Here is a 12,430-nt window from a genome sequence, read left to right on the forward strand (position 1 = left end):
TCTCAGATTAATCTCCCAGCCTTTATGGCTGTGGAGAAACCCTTCCAAATGAGCTGGATACAAGGCTGTGCAGCCAGACAACCTCACAGGTGTGAGCTGCCCTCTTCAGCACAGCAGTTAACACTGAAGCCTAATGATTACTTTAAATAGCAACATGGTTAACTGCTTCATTATCAATCCCCTTAGCAGAAACATCCCGCTACTCTGGGATAGGGTAGAGTGCCACCATTTCCCCCCACTTCCACCCACAGCCATCAGCTCTCTTAGGGGAATCAATCCTGGGCCCTTAACCCTTTCAGTCAGATTTTCTAATTTCCACGCACAATGTTATGCTTTCTGTCTGAGCAACCTATTTTAGAGGCAGGGAAGCCAGTGACCACATAAAACACAAACAAAAAAAGGAAAGTTGCCGTGTGTGAGAGCGCGAGCACAGCCGGTAGATCTCCTCTAGAACATGCTGCATCTGCTCTGAGTTGCCCCTATGGACAGGCCAACTCCTTTATGTGCGCTGTTGGAGAGCGGCATTTATAGCCCTGCGTTTAGTAGCGCTACAGTTAATTTGGTGGAGCAGGGCGGAGGAACGCACTGTATATTTAGACAGTGTAATAAAACTCCCTGGCTTTGCAAGAGTGTTGATTTACCACGGGAGCCTCATTGTTGGAGTGGGAATGCTGCTCCCGTGCTGCAATCAGTCAGGCTGTCTGGGAGGCAGAGACGCTGCAAAGGCCAGTGTGCGTAGATCCCAGCTACAGGGGAGCTCTGCTTTATCTGTGCTGGAGGCAGGCAGGGCTCCCCAAGGAGATATCGCTAGGGGAGCACAGCGGGATGCATACAGCTTGATCCCGGGTTCAGGGGCGGGGGGGAGGAATTGCCAAGGAGGGAGTGGAAGCTCGTAGACACTGGCTTTGTTAAGACAGACCCTGTCTCCTACTGTGTGTTCCCTGAGCCAATAGTAACTAGCAGGTAGTGCTGAAGAGCACTTGGCCACAGAGCTGCTAACGGTGTCTGACCCTCCCACTCATCCATCTCCTCTCTTCCTCAGTAAGATCTCTCACCTCTCTCGAACCCTCCAGGTTTCCTGCATCTCCCCTGAAGGCAGGATGACAGAGCACGAGGACTTTGCCAGCCTGGCTGGGTACTGGAACTCCTCGGACAGCTATCAGTTCAGCCCCGCCAGTGTCATCGTCCCAGTGGTCTTCTCCCTCATCTTCCTCTTGGGAACGGTAGGCAACAGTTTGGTGCTGGCGGTGCTGCTGCGCAACGGCCAGATGGGTCATAACACCACCAACCTCTTCATCCTCAACCTCAGCCTGGCCGACTTCTTCTTCATCATCTTCTGCGTCCCCTTCCAGGCCACCATCTACTCTCTGGAGGGCTGGGTCTTCGGCTCCTTCACGTGCAAGGCCGTCCACTTCTTCATCTACCTCACCATGTATGCCAGCAGCTTCACGCTGGCTGCCGTCTCAGTGGACAGGTAAACAAGGCCGAAACCTGCCTCGGGGCTGTTGGGCCATACCAGATGCCCTGTGCCTGGCCTCTGGAGCTGGATGGCTCAGGGTATGGGGAAAACGGGGCTCATCCCCACCAAGTCAAATCCAGCCTGCATCAGTAAGGACCTAAAGCCGTTCCTCTGCGGTCTGTGCCAAAAGGGTTGGAGGGACTTTGTACAGTTCCTCTTAGACAGGTGTCCCTTTCTTCCAGGCCAAGGAGATGTAGCCTCTGCACTCTCCAGCCTAGAAGTAGCCCCACCAGTGCAGCTGGTGCTGCCTTTCTAAAGGAAGGATGGTCCAGTGGTTAGAACATTAGCCTAGAATGTGGAGACCTAGGTTCAATTCCCTGCTCTGCTAGAGACTCCCTGGGTGACCTTGAACAAATCACTTTGCAGCTCTGTGCCTCAGTCCCCCTCTCTGTACAATGGGATAATAGTAGTGCCCTCTTTCACAGGGCTGTTGTGAGGATAAATACGTTAAAGCTTGTGAGGTGCTCAGATAACATGGTATTAGTGGCCAGATAGACGTGCCTAAGCTAGATAGAGTCTAACTCTGTGGGTAAAGAGAGGACTTGCCTTTTCACAGCTGTCAGACCATCACTAAAACACATGGACAAATGATCAGTTTAGAAGCCACAACATCTGTGCCAATAATACATTGACTGCACCTGGTGCATTCAAACTGGGAGCCAAACTCAAGTCCTGGTGTAATCAGTGAGGAGTCAGTTGTCTCCAGTACAGGTGTGCCTGCTTAAAGCCGGGCTGAATCTGGCCCTAGATCTATGGAACAATGGACCCAGTTTCATATCACAAAACTATTAAGCCTGATCCTCAGCTGGTGTAAGTCAGCAGGTCTCTGCTGCCTTTAGTAAAGCTGTGCGGCTGACACTTGCCGGTGCTCTGCCTGAAATGCAGCTCAGAGTGTGCGTTCAAGGCAGAGTTCTGAAAGTATGCTTTGGTTCATGCTGTGTATTGGGCCCTGATTCTGACTTCACATGGCTGTACAGCAATGTAACTCTATTGATTGCAGCTGACCTATTCCTGATGTACAGCAGTGTGGCAGATCAGAATCAGTCCATTTGGTTTCTGATAGGACATCTGCCCAGTCTTGGCTATGCTGCCCCGACTTCACCCTTCAGTGCAATAGAGTGGGAAGTATATGTTCTTTCCCTGGACCATGCGCTTGGCGTGGTTGGGCCACCTCCCTTTTCCTGTTTGTTACATTCACTGCTGGTGGGAGTAAGGATGAGACATTACCCCTGTGATTGAGAGACCCACATTGACATCAGGGACTGAAGATAGAAAGATGTCAAGAGTCCTGCAGATACTACATGGATTGGTTCTGTCTAAATATTTACAGATAGATTGAGCTAATCTGTGCCTATCTGTAAAATGGAAATAATGATACTGAATTTCTTTGTAAAGCACTTTGAGATCTACTGATGAAGTGTACTATATAAAAGCTATATTCTATATACAGGTAATTAATGACTATTGCTATCTTACCTTACATATTACCTCTCTTTCTGAACGATCCTAAAGTGCTTCTCAAACTATATAGGAAGCACTATTACCAATATATTAGAATTCTTTGAGGGGGGTCAACAAACATATGAACAAGGGTAATCCAGTGGATATAGTGTACTTGGACTTTCAGAAAGCCTTTGACAAGGTCCCTCACCAAAGGTTCTTAAGCAAAGTAGGCAGTCATTGGATAAGAGGGAAGTGCCCCATGGATATGTATTGGGCCCCGTGCTGTTCAATGTATTCATAAATGACCTAGGAAAAGGAGTGAACAATGAGGTGACCAAATTTGCAGATGATACAAATTTACTCAAGATAGTTAAGTCCAAAGAAGACTGCGAAGAGTTACAAAGGGATCTTACGAAACTGGGTGACTGGGCAACATAATGGCAGATGAAATTCAATGTTGATAAATGCAAAGTAGTGCGCACTAGAAAATGTAATTCCAACTATACATACAAAATGATGGGGGTCTAAATTAGCTGTTACCACTCAAGAAAGAGATCTTGGACTCACTGTGGATAGTTTTCTGAAAACATCCACTCAATGTGCAGCAACAGTCAAAAAAACTAACCGAATGTTAGAAACTTTAGGAAAAGGATAGATAATAAGACAGAAAATATCATAATCCCACTATATAAATCCATGGTACAGCCACACCTTGAATACTGCACGCAGTTCTAGTTGTCCCATCTCAAAAAAGATATATTAGAATCGGAAAAAGTACAGAGAAGGGCAACAAAAGTGATGGGGGTATGGAACGGTTTCCATATGAGAAGAGATTAAAAAGACTGGGACTGTTAAGCTTAGAAAAGAGATGACTAACGGGGGACCATGTAAGGTCTATGAAGTCATGAATGGTGCAGAGAAAACGTGTTATTTGCCCCTTCACATAACATAAGAACCAGCGGTCACCCAATGAAATTGATAGTCAGGAGGTTTAAAACAAAGATAAGGAAGTGCTTCACACAGTGCACAGTCAACTTGTGGGACCTGTTGCCATGGAAGGTGGTGAAGGCCACAAGAATAACTGGGTTCAAAAAAGAATTAGATAAATTCATGGATGATAGGTCCGTCAATGGCTAGTAGATAAGATGGTGAAGGACAGAACCCCATGCTCTGGGTATCCCTAAGCCTCTGACTGCCAGAAGCAGAGACTGGACAACCGGGGATGGATCACTTGATAATTGCCCTGTTCAGTCCATTCCCTCAGAAGCATCTGGGAGGCCACTGTCAGAAAACAGGATCCTAGGCTAGATGGACCATTGGTCTGACCCGTGTGGCCATCCTTATGTTCACCACTGAAATGCAGCCCCTTCTATAGGAATGCCCCAGCAGTTATTTGTTATTGATATTACTGCAGTGCCAGGAACCCAGTCAGGGACCAGGATCCCAGTGTGCTAGGTGTTGGTTGGGGTAAGAAGAGAAGAACAGCATCCGCAAATGAAAAGGCAGGGGGCATTAAGATAGACCAGAACTGGACCAGGACTTCAGGGCACAGCCCCAGGACTCCTGAAAAAGATGCTGTGAGATCACACAACGATCACACGTGCTCAGGTGCTTAGATTTATATCGCAATGGAAGCAGCGATTTATGAGTCACTACTAGCACTTACTGTAAGCAATCTCTGGAGGTCTCCAACCCAAGTACTGGCTTAAAGCTGACCCCAGGTAGCTTGTGAGTGTGGACTGACTCCTAACATGAGGGAATGTGGCTCATGGTGCCTGAGATTCTTCACTGCAGGCGGAAAGTCCAAGTTCAAAGTTGCCATGGGAGATGGAAGCTGCATCTCTGCAGCTAACTCAGAATCAGGGACGGTCTCTGAAAACGCCTACAACTCCCTAGCACCGCATTCTGCCCACATGCTTTCAGGCTATTCTCCACCTCTCCTGCTGTGTAGCGTTGCTGCTGCAGAATGTTGCTGTGCTCCACCCTAGAGATGGCTGCACTTCAGCACAGGATGAAGCCATCCCCGTGCCTAGTCTGGGAAGCGCTTTGGGAGCTTTCTAGATGGACGGCACTGCAGAGACAAGCTAGGATACTGATTGGGGTGACCCTTTGTGCTGGCTGACTTATTTTCCTGTGCTGTTGGCTGTGCTCTGTTGCCAGAGGCACAGGACGTGGCAGCTGAGCATCGCTCCCTGCTTGACGAGGACAGGCTTAGACTGTAGCAGTGAAGAGCTTGTGCCTGCATTGACAGCTACTTCCCCCTCCCCGCAGCCTCCTGTCCACAAGTCAGCTAGGGTCCCAGCTGTCTCCCTTCCTAACTGTCACCCACAGCAGGGATCCTGCAGAGACTGTCACAATAAACATGTTTCAGCTCTCCTGGGGTGCTGCAGACAGATGTTCTCATCAGCCACTCATCCTCTCTCCCTGCTGATGCATGCCAGGGAGCTGAACACAGCGCTCTTCCACCTGCAAGCTGCACTGCTCTCTCAGCCTCCCGGTGCTTGATCAGCTCCTGGCCTCATTCTCAGCCAGGCAGAGGCACAGTCTCTTCCTTTTGGCAGAGGAAGGATCCCGTGTCCATGTGGGCTGGCCAGTGTTTGGTCCTTCCCCTCCTGCTCCAGCCAGGCTTGGGAGAGCCATGGAGGGAACGCACTCCATCCCTGGGTAGTGGACGTATCACGTGTTACACATGAGAAGCTTCCCCAACCTCACCGCTCCGGCCAGTGTTCAGGGAAATGGGCCCAGTCCTCTTTGTTTGGAGGGAGGGGATGGGGCTGGGTTAGAAAATTTTGGGTGTCCAGGAAGAATCCCACTAGGAAGAAAAACGGTGCCCTACGCAGGGCCGTATTCTGAAGAGGCAGGGTTAGGAGGGTGAGGCCCCTTCCTTAGTGATGTTGTGCCCATTTGCTGAGACTGGATGTAAGCAGAAGGGGAGAGAGGTAACCACTACCATGGGACAGCAAAAATCCCACAGCGATTGTGTGTCCAAGACAGAGTCCTCCGTCCCCCTAACCACTGCCTGTTTGGTTTCATCTCCAGGTACCTGGCCATCCGCTACCCGCTGAGTTCCCGGGAACTGCGGACCCCCTGCAATGCGGTGGCCACCATGGCTGTGATCTGGGGCCTCTCTGTGGTCTTTGCTGGTCCATACCTGAGCTACTACGACCTGATCGAGTGGGAGTCCAGCTACATCTGCATGCCCGGCTGGGAGGAATGGAAGCGCAGGATTATGGACACCAGCACGTTTGCCTTTGGCTACGTGATCCCTGTGCTGATCGTCAGCCTCTCCTACACTAGGACCATCAAGTACCTGTGGACGGCCGTGGACCCCCTGGAGGATATGTCAGAGTCCAAAAAGGCCAAGCGGAAGGTGACCAAGATGATCATCATCGTGACCATCCTCTTCTGCCTCTGTTGGCTGCCCTATCATGTGGTGATCCTGCGCTACCTCTATGGGGACTTCCCCTTCAACCAGGCCACCTACGCCTTCCGGCTGCTCTCCCACTGCATGGCCTACGCCAACTCCTGCCTCAACCCCATCGTCTATGCCCTGGTCTCCAAGCACTTCCGCAAGGGCTTCAAGAAGGTCTTCAGCTGCCTCCTGAGGAAGAAGGCCCGCAACAAGGTCCACGTGGTGCACGCTGCCCACATGGTGCCTGGCTTCGAGGCAGACTCCACTGAAGTATCCCGGATGAATGAGGAGATCAACGGACGGCAGAACGGGTGCGAGCTGGATGCAGGATCCCTCATGGTCCAGTCAGGCTCCTCCAGGCCCCTTCACATCTCCTAGAAACAAGGCTCCATCCTCTTGGACAGCTGTGCCATGTTGCCAGTGGCAGGGAGAGGCCTCCCCTTCTGCTGGATGATGGAGAGGACATGAGGGAAATCCCCAGAGACTCCCACTCCTACCCTTGGACTTTACATTTTTCCTGTGATGCCGCAGGCCTAGTGCTCTCCAAAGCACTGCAGCTGCGCCCTCTAGGCAGTGTGCCAGAGTGGGCCTGCCCCTGGGAGGGAACAGATCTGGTTTCACACTGAAGCCCCAATCCTGTTGGACTAAAGCTCTTTGGGCCCCATCTTTGTGAACAGAGCAGAGACCGGCAGCACCGGCCCAGCTCCTTTAATTGCACCCGGGTTGGCCTTGCTCTAGTTGAGTCCCAGCTAGGCAGACCTGCTTTTTGCCTCACTTCTCTGGCTTCTTGTGCTGCAAACATCCCCATCCCCCAGCCCCTCCCATCTCCTGCTCATGAAAGTCTGGCTGGAGGCAGATTCTCACCCCTCTGCTCCTTCTAACATAGGAGACGGGGCATCACTCAGAGCAGAGAGCACAGAAATTCAGCAGGCAAAGCTGCCTGAGGCTGCTCTAGTCGTGCTTTCAAACACTCCCTGGGGAACATACAGTGCCAGCCTGTCCCTCAGCCTCTGCTTGGGGCACCTGTTGTGTACCACGCCATTTGCCACGTGCATTTGCAGCTGCCCTGCAGATTCTGTTGTGCTGGCCAGGTGCTTGTCACTACGAACCCATGACCTTGGCCACGTGCTCAGCTTTTGACCTATGCTCCAGCCCTGTGAGGTCAGGTTCCTACTTCTCCCAGCCCGGGCTGCCCACCCAGCTGTACCTGCCACAAGCTCACCACTTGACGCTGGCCCAGCTGTAGGCATGGGGACCATCACCACAGCACAGCCTGTATGTGTGAGCTGCCCGCTTCCCCGGCACTCACTGTGCAACTTCATCGGCACTTGTGCTCTGCACAGCAGGTGAGGCCATAGAGCGCAGGCAGTGCAACCTATGAGGCAGGTGACTGGAGGCTGCTGGGACAGCTTGTCTGAATCTGTACCAATTTATCGACTATAAATATAGCTGAGATTGGTCCTGCTTTGAGCAGGGGGTTGGACTAGATGACCTTCTGAGGTCCCTTCCAACTCTAATATTCTATGATTCTATGCCATGGTCAAGCCAGTCACTATAACCCGGGTGCCACTAAAGCAAGTTGTGTTCATAGCATGGGTATACGGCAGCCTGTGTGTGTCTGCTTCGGTGCTCTCCTTCGCATGTGGCATGCTGGGGTCTGCGTGAGTGGGACGGGGCTGTACATACCGTGGAGGTGTCTTTCTAACCCACAGCAAATAAACGTGGTTTCCTAATTTGGGCAGCGAAGGGGCCTTTGTCGATATTCTTTGTGCTAGGAGCAGGGATGGGCCCCAGCTGCAAAATTCAAACCTGGGTTTGGATCCCAAAGGAAAGCAGGAAACGGCCCTGTGAGTGCCAGAGCAGCCTCTTCCTCTCCCAGCCCATTCCTCTCCCCCCAGCCCCTGGGAGCATGGGATCTCTGGGCAGGCAACCCAGGGGAGTAGGGAACAAGTGGCACTGGTACTGCTTTGTGAGAGCCCTGTGCTTGGGCCCATCCACATTGTGTGGATCGACCCTGCACTGGCAAAGCCCCTTCTTCAGATCAAGGACTTTTCAGTCTCCTGCCAGCCTTCACCTGGGCAAAGCGCGGAGTGCACCAGCTAGCAGACTCCTGGAAGGCCGCTTCGTCACCCGGCGTAAATCTGCAGAGCTCCACTGAAATCAGAGCTCTGCTAGTGTGCACCGGCAGAGGACCTGGCCTACTGGCTCTGCTGTCCACCCAGCCCTTCCTACGAGGACCACAGCTCACTTGCCTTCCTGACATAAGTGCAGTGAGCTGACTGAACCAGGCAAGCTCCCCACGCCCGCCTAGAACTCATGGCAGCCAGGGAAAGCAGCTCTCAAGCCCGGGAAGGGCCGGGCAGCTTCCGAGCACTAGGATGGAGGAGCCCCGGGCTGAGGGGTACGCGCATAACCCTGGCTGGGCAGGCTGTGACCAAGGTGGGATTAGAACCAGGTCTCTGAACTCTTAGGGCAATGCCCTGCCCACTGCAGCCCAGTCCCGTGCTAACCCAGGTGCCGATCAGAGCCATGAGGGGACCATCTCCCTCGACTCATCCACCGTTTCCACTGCCAGACCATTCACCCCCTCTCCCAGCAAGACAGGGCGCCTGATGCCTATGAAGGCAGAGAAGAAAGCTCCAGATGAATGAGGCCAGCCGACGGAGAGAGGGGCTACGTGCCCTGGAAGGCACATGCTGGCAGGCACTTGGGAAAGGAGAGTAGAGAGAAAGGCAGGGTGGGGGCAGTAATTACTCCAATTGGCTGATACTGTCACGCAGGCCCCGCGCCAGACATTTACCAGCAGCACCCACTCCTCACTCAGCCCCAGTCAAGGAGGGAGCAGCTGAGGAGTCACAGTAATTGGGTCAGCGGCTGTGAGAGACAAAGGGCCTCTGCTCAGCATGAGGCCGGAGCTGCTGGCAGTGTGCACCTGCCTCTCGCCCTTAATTCGCCATCCAATTCAGACAGCCAAGCACGGCGCAGTTTGGAAAGCAGCCTCGCCCCATTGCAAAGCCCAGCTCGCTCCTGCTGGACCCAACGGGCAACCGGGCTGTGGAACGGAGCCACCAGCCTAGCACCATGCTGGGTCTGTCAACTGAGCCCAGCAGCAACCAATGGGGGCTCCTGGCATTTCAACTGAGGCCGTCACGGCGCCGCTGTCCTTCAATAGCCCACGTCCCCGCCTTGCAGCCAGACTGTCACAAGCCCTGCACCGCCCACGACACACTGAACCGCGCACAGAGCGCAGGGGTGTATCGGGAGGTGGGAGGGGGATCGTGCCATCCCCCCGCTCACATCCCAGCGGCCGTGCTGACCAAGTGCAGTGCCAAAAACTCTGACTGGCAGAGTTTGTGACCGACCCCTCCGCCTCCCGTCTTCTCCGCCCCCGTGCTGGGTGCAATGAGGGAGCCGCGGGCCAGGTCGGCGCGGCTGCCGGGGATGTCAGCAGTGGGACAGCTCAGCCGGCGTCCCCCCAGGCTAGCGCCTGGGTGCATGGACCCTTCCATATGCCTCTGCCGCCGCACCTGCCGCCCCCACAGCAGGGGGAAGAGGAGGAATGTGGGGGAGAGCGGGAAACGGGCCCAGAGATCCCTCCCCCACAAGGGGCGCTGCCACCGACGGGCGCAAATACATGTATTGGCCCCAGGGCACCGGAGATGCACGGCACGCCACTGACAAGCGTGTGTGCATGTACACAGGGCCCCCTTCAGCCAGACGTGTACAATACATCTCTGCCCCCGGCTCTCAAACCATCAAGCTGCACCTCCTTCACATGGGAGGGAGCCGGGCCTGACAACACACACACTGTGATATCACACATACACATCCCCCCCAATGGACAATAAATACAGACACTGCACACACCCATTCATGCACCGACACCATGACGTACGGACACAGGCAATCTCCCTTCACCTCTGCAAAGAGTATGCAACACGCACTGAAAAACTGCCCAAGAAAAGAGGGACACCTGCCAACACACAGACGCCGCTTGGAAACACACATGCGCACGCTCCCCCACCCTTCTCACACAACTCTGAGACCCAGCAACAGTGATCTAGGTGGCAGTACTTCTAGCTAGTCACCCCTCCGCCCCGGCATACAGGGAAGCACCCACCACCAGTCTGCTCCTTATACACATGCATGTGGTTTCAGGATGAAAAGCATAGAGCGAAGCATGCAGGAAAAGGCTGTCAGAGCTCAGTGCAGATCTCAGCATCTTTCCTTGCAACATTCATGGGTGCCGCAATGCTGCCTCATTGCTTCAGCGCCACCCAAAAAGATTCTCCCACCCTTGCCTGCTCTGTCTGATCAGCATCTATCTCTTGGCTGTCCTGCCTCTTTTGCCTCCTCTTCAAAACCCCCAGCTGATTTTACTCCAGTCTCTCACAAACACAGATCCTGACATTTAAACCCCAGTTCTTTTCACCATGGGCAAAATCCTCCTTTCATTTCCCCCACCCATCTTGCCTGCCCTTTGCAGGCGTTGTCAAAGCCACTTTGAGGGTCAAACAGAAGAGGGCGCTCAAGAGCAATGGGCGCTGCTAGTGCGCTCTCCCTATGAGATTCACCCCGCACAAGGCCTGTGAGTGACCACAGGACTCCAGTGGTGTGCTGGGCCTCTGCATAGGGAAGAATTTCTCTCTCCCAGGATATGATCAATGTCGACTGTGTGGCAGGCCTGGCCCCACTGAGCCAGGCTATCAAATGTGCTGAAAGCTCTCAGCACCCCCATGCTGTACAGGTCGGATATTGTGAGCACAAGCTGAAACTCAGCACTATTTCCACCTGCCTCTGCCTGGCAGGAGGCACCAGGAATGTTGCAGACATACAGACGTTATGGTTTGTCTTGGCAGAAAGGGTAATGAACATAAATATTAATGGCTGCAGGTTCCCAGAGAGGGTCCAAGAGATTTATTATGAGGCAGCTGCTTTCTGGATTGCAAATAAGATGTAGATGGCATGGCTCCGGAACAAAGAGCTGCCTGCATGGTGACCTCTCCAGAGCCCTGGTTTTTTTTTTTGGTTTTTTTTTTGCGAAGTGCCCCGGCCCCCCAGGCAGAGATGTCTCAGCAACAAACTGCACAATCAAGTAGCTTTAATTAACTGATCAGCAGTTTTTAGAGACAACCCAGAGCTTCCGGGAAAAGAGAAGGAGCAGTGATTCAGGAGGCAGTTTATTACAAAGCCACTCAGAAGCACCTTAGTTAAGGCTGAAACCTGCTCCAAGCCCTACATAGCCAATTCCCCTTTTGCCTGGTGGGGAAATGAAAAACTCCCTCCTTTGAACCTGATAAGTGTTCTGGCTTACTCCCACGCCATTGGACTATTGCTGCGCAGAGACAGGACAAGGTTACTCCAGAGGCAAGTGACTGTAACCCTTCTGCCAGGTGGAGCTGGCAGCAACAAAGGCCAGGTTCAATTTCTAGGGGTTCCTTTTGACAACACAACACAGAACTGGCTCAAACCCCCACCCAGCAATCTGGGGAAACTATACACCACCGCTGGGCGCCTCTAAGAGGCAATACTTCCCCTCTTGCAAAGACTGAGTCTATGTATGGAAAAGAAAACTTATTAAAAAGTGGGACTGGAACATGGCTTTAATTTGAGAAAATACCACAAGCATGATTTGAAAATGTGACCATGAGCAAAACACCCACCCCAGAGTACTTTGGGCAGTGTCCTCTTCCTTAGTCACTTACCTTGTGGTGTGAAAGTCCGACAAACAAATGTCCCTTTAACATGGCACTCCCCACTCCTTCCCACTCACAGTGGTCATCCAGGGTCAGCGACAGAGGTGCATTCATATGAGTTCACCTCCCACCCCAGGGGGTGGGGAAAGGTGTTAAGCAATGCCTCAGTTGCTACTGCCGCACTATTCACTGTGTCGGCTGCTCCTCCTTCATTCACTCCACCGCCAGCCACTCCGCTGTCAGCATCTCTGCATCATTCACTCCACCACTGCCCTCTCTACTGCAGCCACTAGGATGTCTTGAGTCTCATCACTTAACACAGCTCTCAGTAATGTCAGCTGTTAGTAGGGGAGCCTCACT

General features: G+C 52.8%; 1 protein-coding gene across 1 annotated transcript; it reads left to right on the forward strand.

Moving 5' to 3' along the window:
• Positions 1–1,070: 1,070 nt before the first annotated feature.
• Positions 1,071–8,113, forward strand: LOC137155325 (galanin receptor 2b-like). The gene is made up of 2 exons (XM_067551512.1): positions 1,071–1,474; positions 6,002–8,113. Exons 1-2 carry the CDS (start codon positions 1,101–1,103, stop codon positions 6,750–6,752), a joined length of 1,125 nt encoding a protein of 374 aa, XP_067407613.1. The 5' UTR covers positions 1,071–1,100; the 3' UTR covers positions 6,753–8,113.
• The last annotated feature ends 4,317 nt before the right edge of the window (positions 8,114–12,430 follow it).

Source organism: Emydura macquarii, unplaced genomic scaffold (assembly GCF_026122565.2).
Source record: "Emydura macquarii macquarii isolate MOO-44397 ecotype Brisbane River unplaced genomic scaffold, CSIRO-AGI_Emac_v2 contig_1348, whole genome shotgun sequence".
Taxonomy (NCBI): Eukaryota; Metazoa; Chordata; order Testudines; family Chelidae; genus Emydura; species Emydura macquarii.

Coding starts and splice junctions, on each gene's coding strand:
- LOC137155325 (XM_067551512.1), top strand. CDS start 1,101: ATGACAGAGCACGAGGACTTTGCCAGCCTGGCTGGGTACTGGAACTCC. Junction 1,475..6,001: donor GCTGCCGTCTCAGTGGACAG/GTAAACAAGGCC, acceptor TTTCATCTCCAG/GTACCTGGCCATCCGCTACC.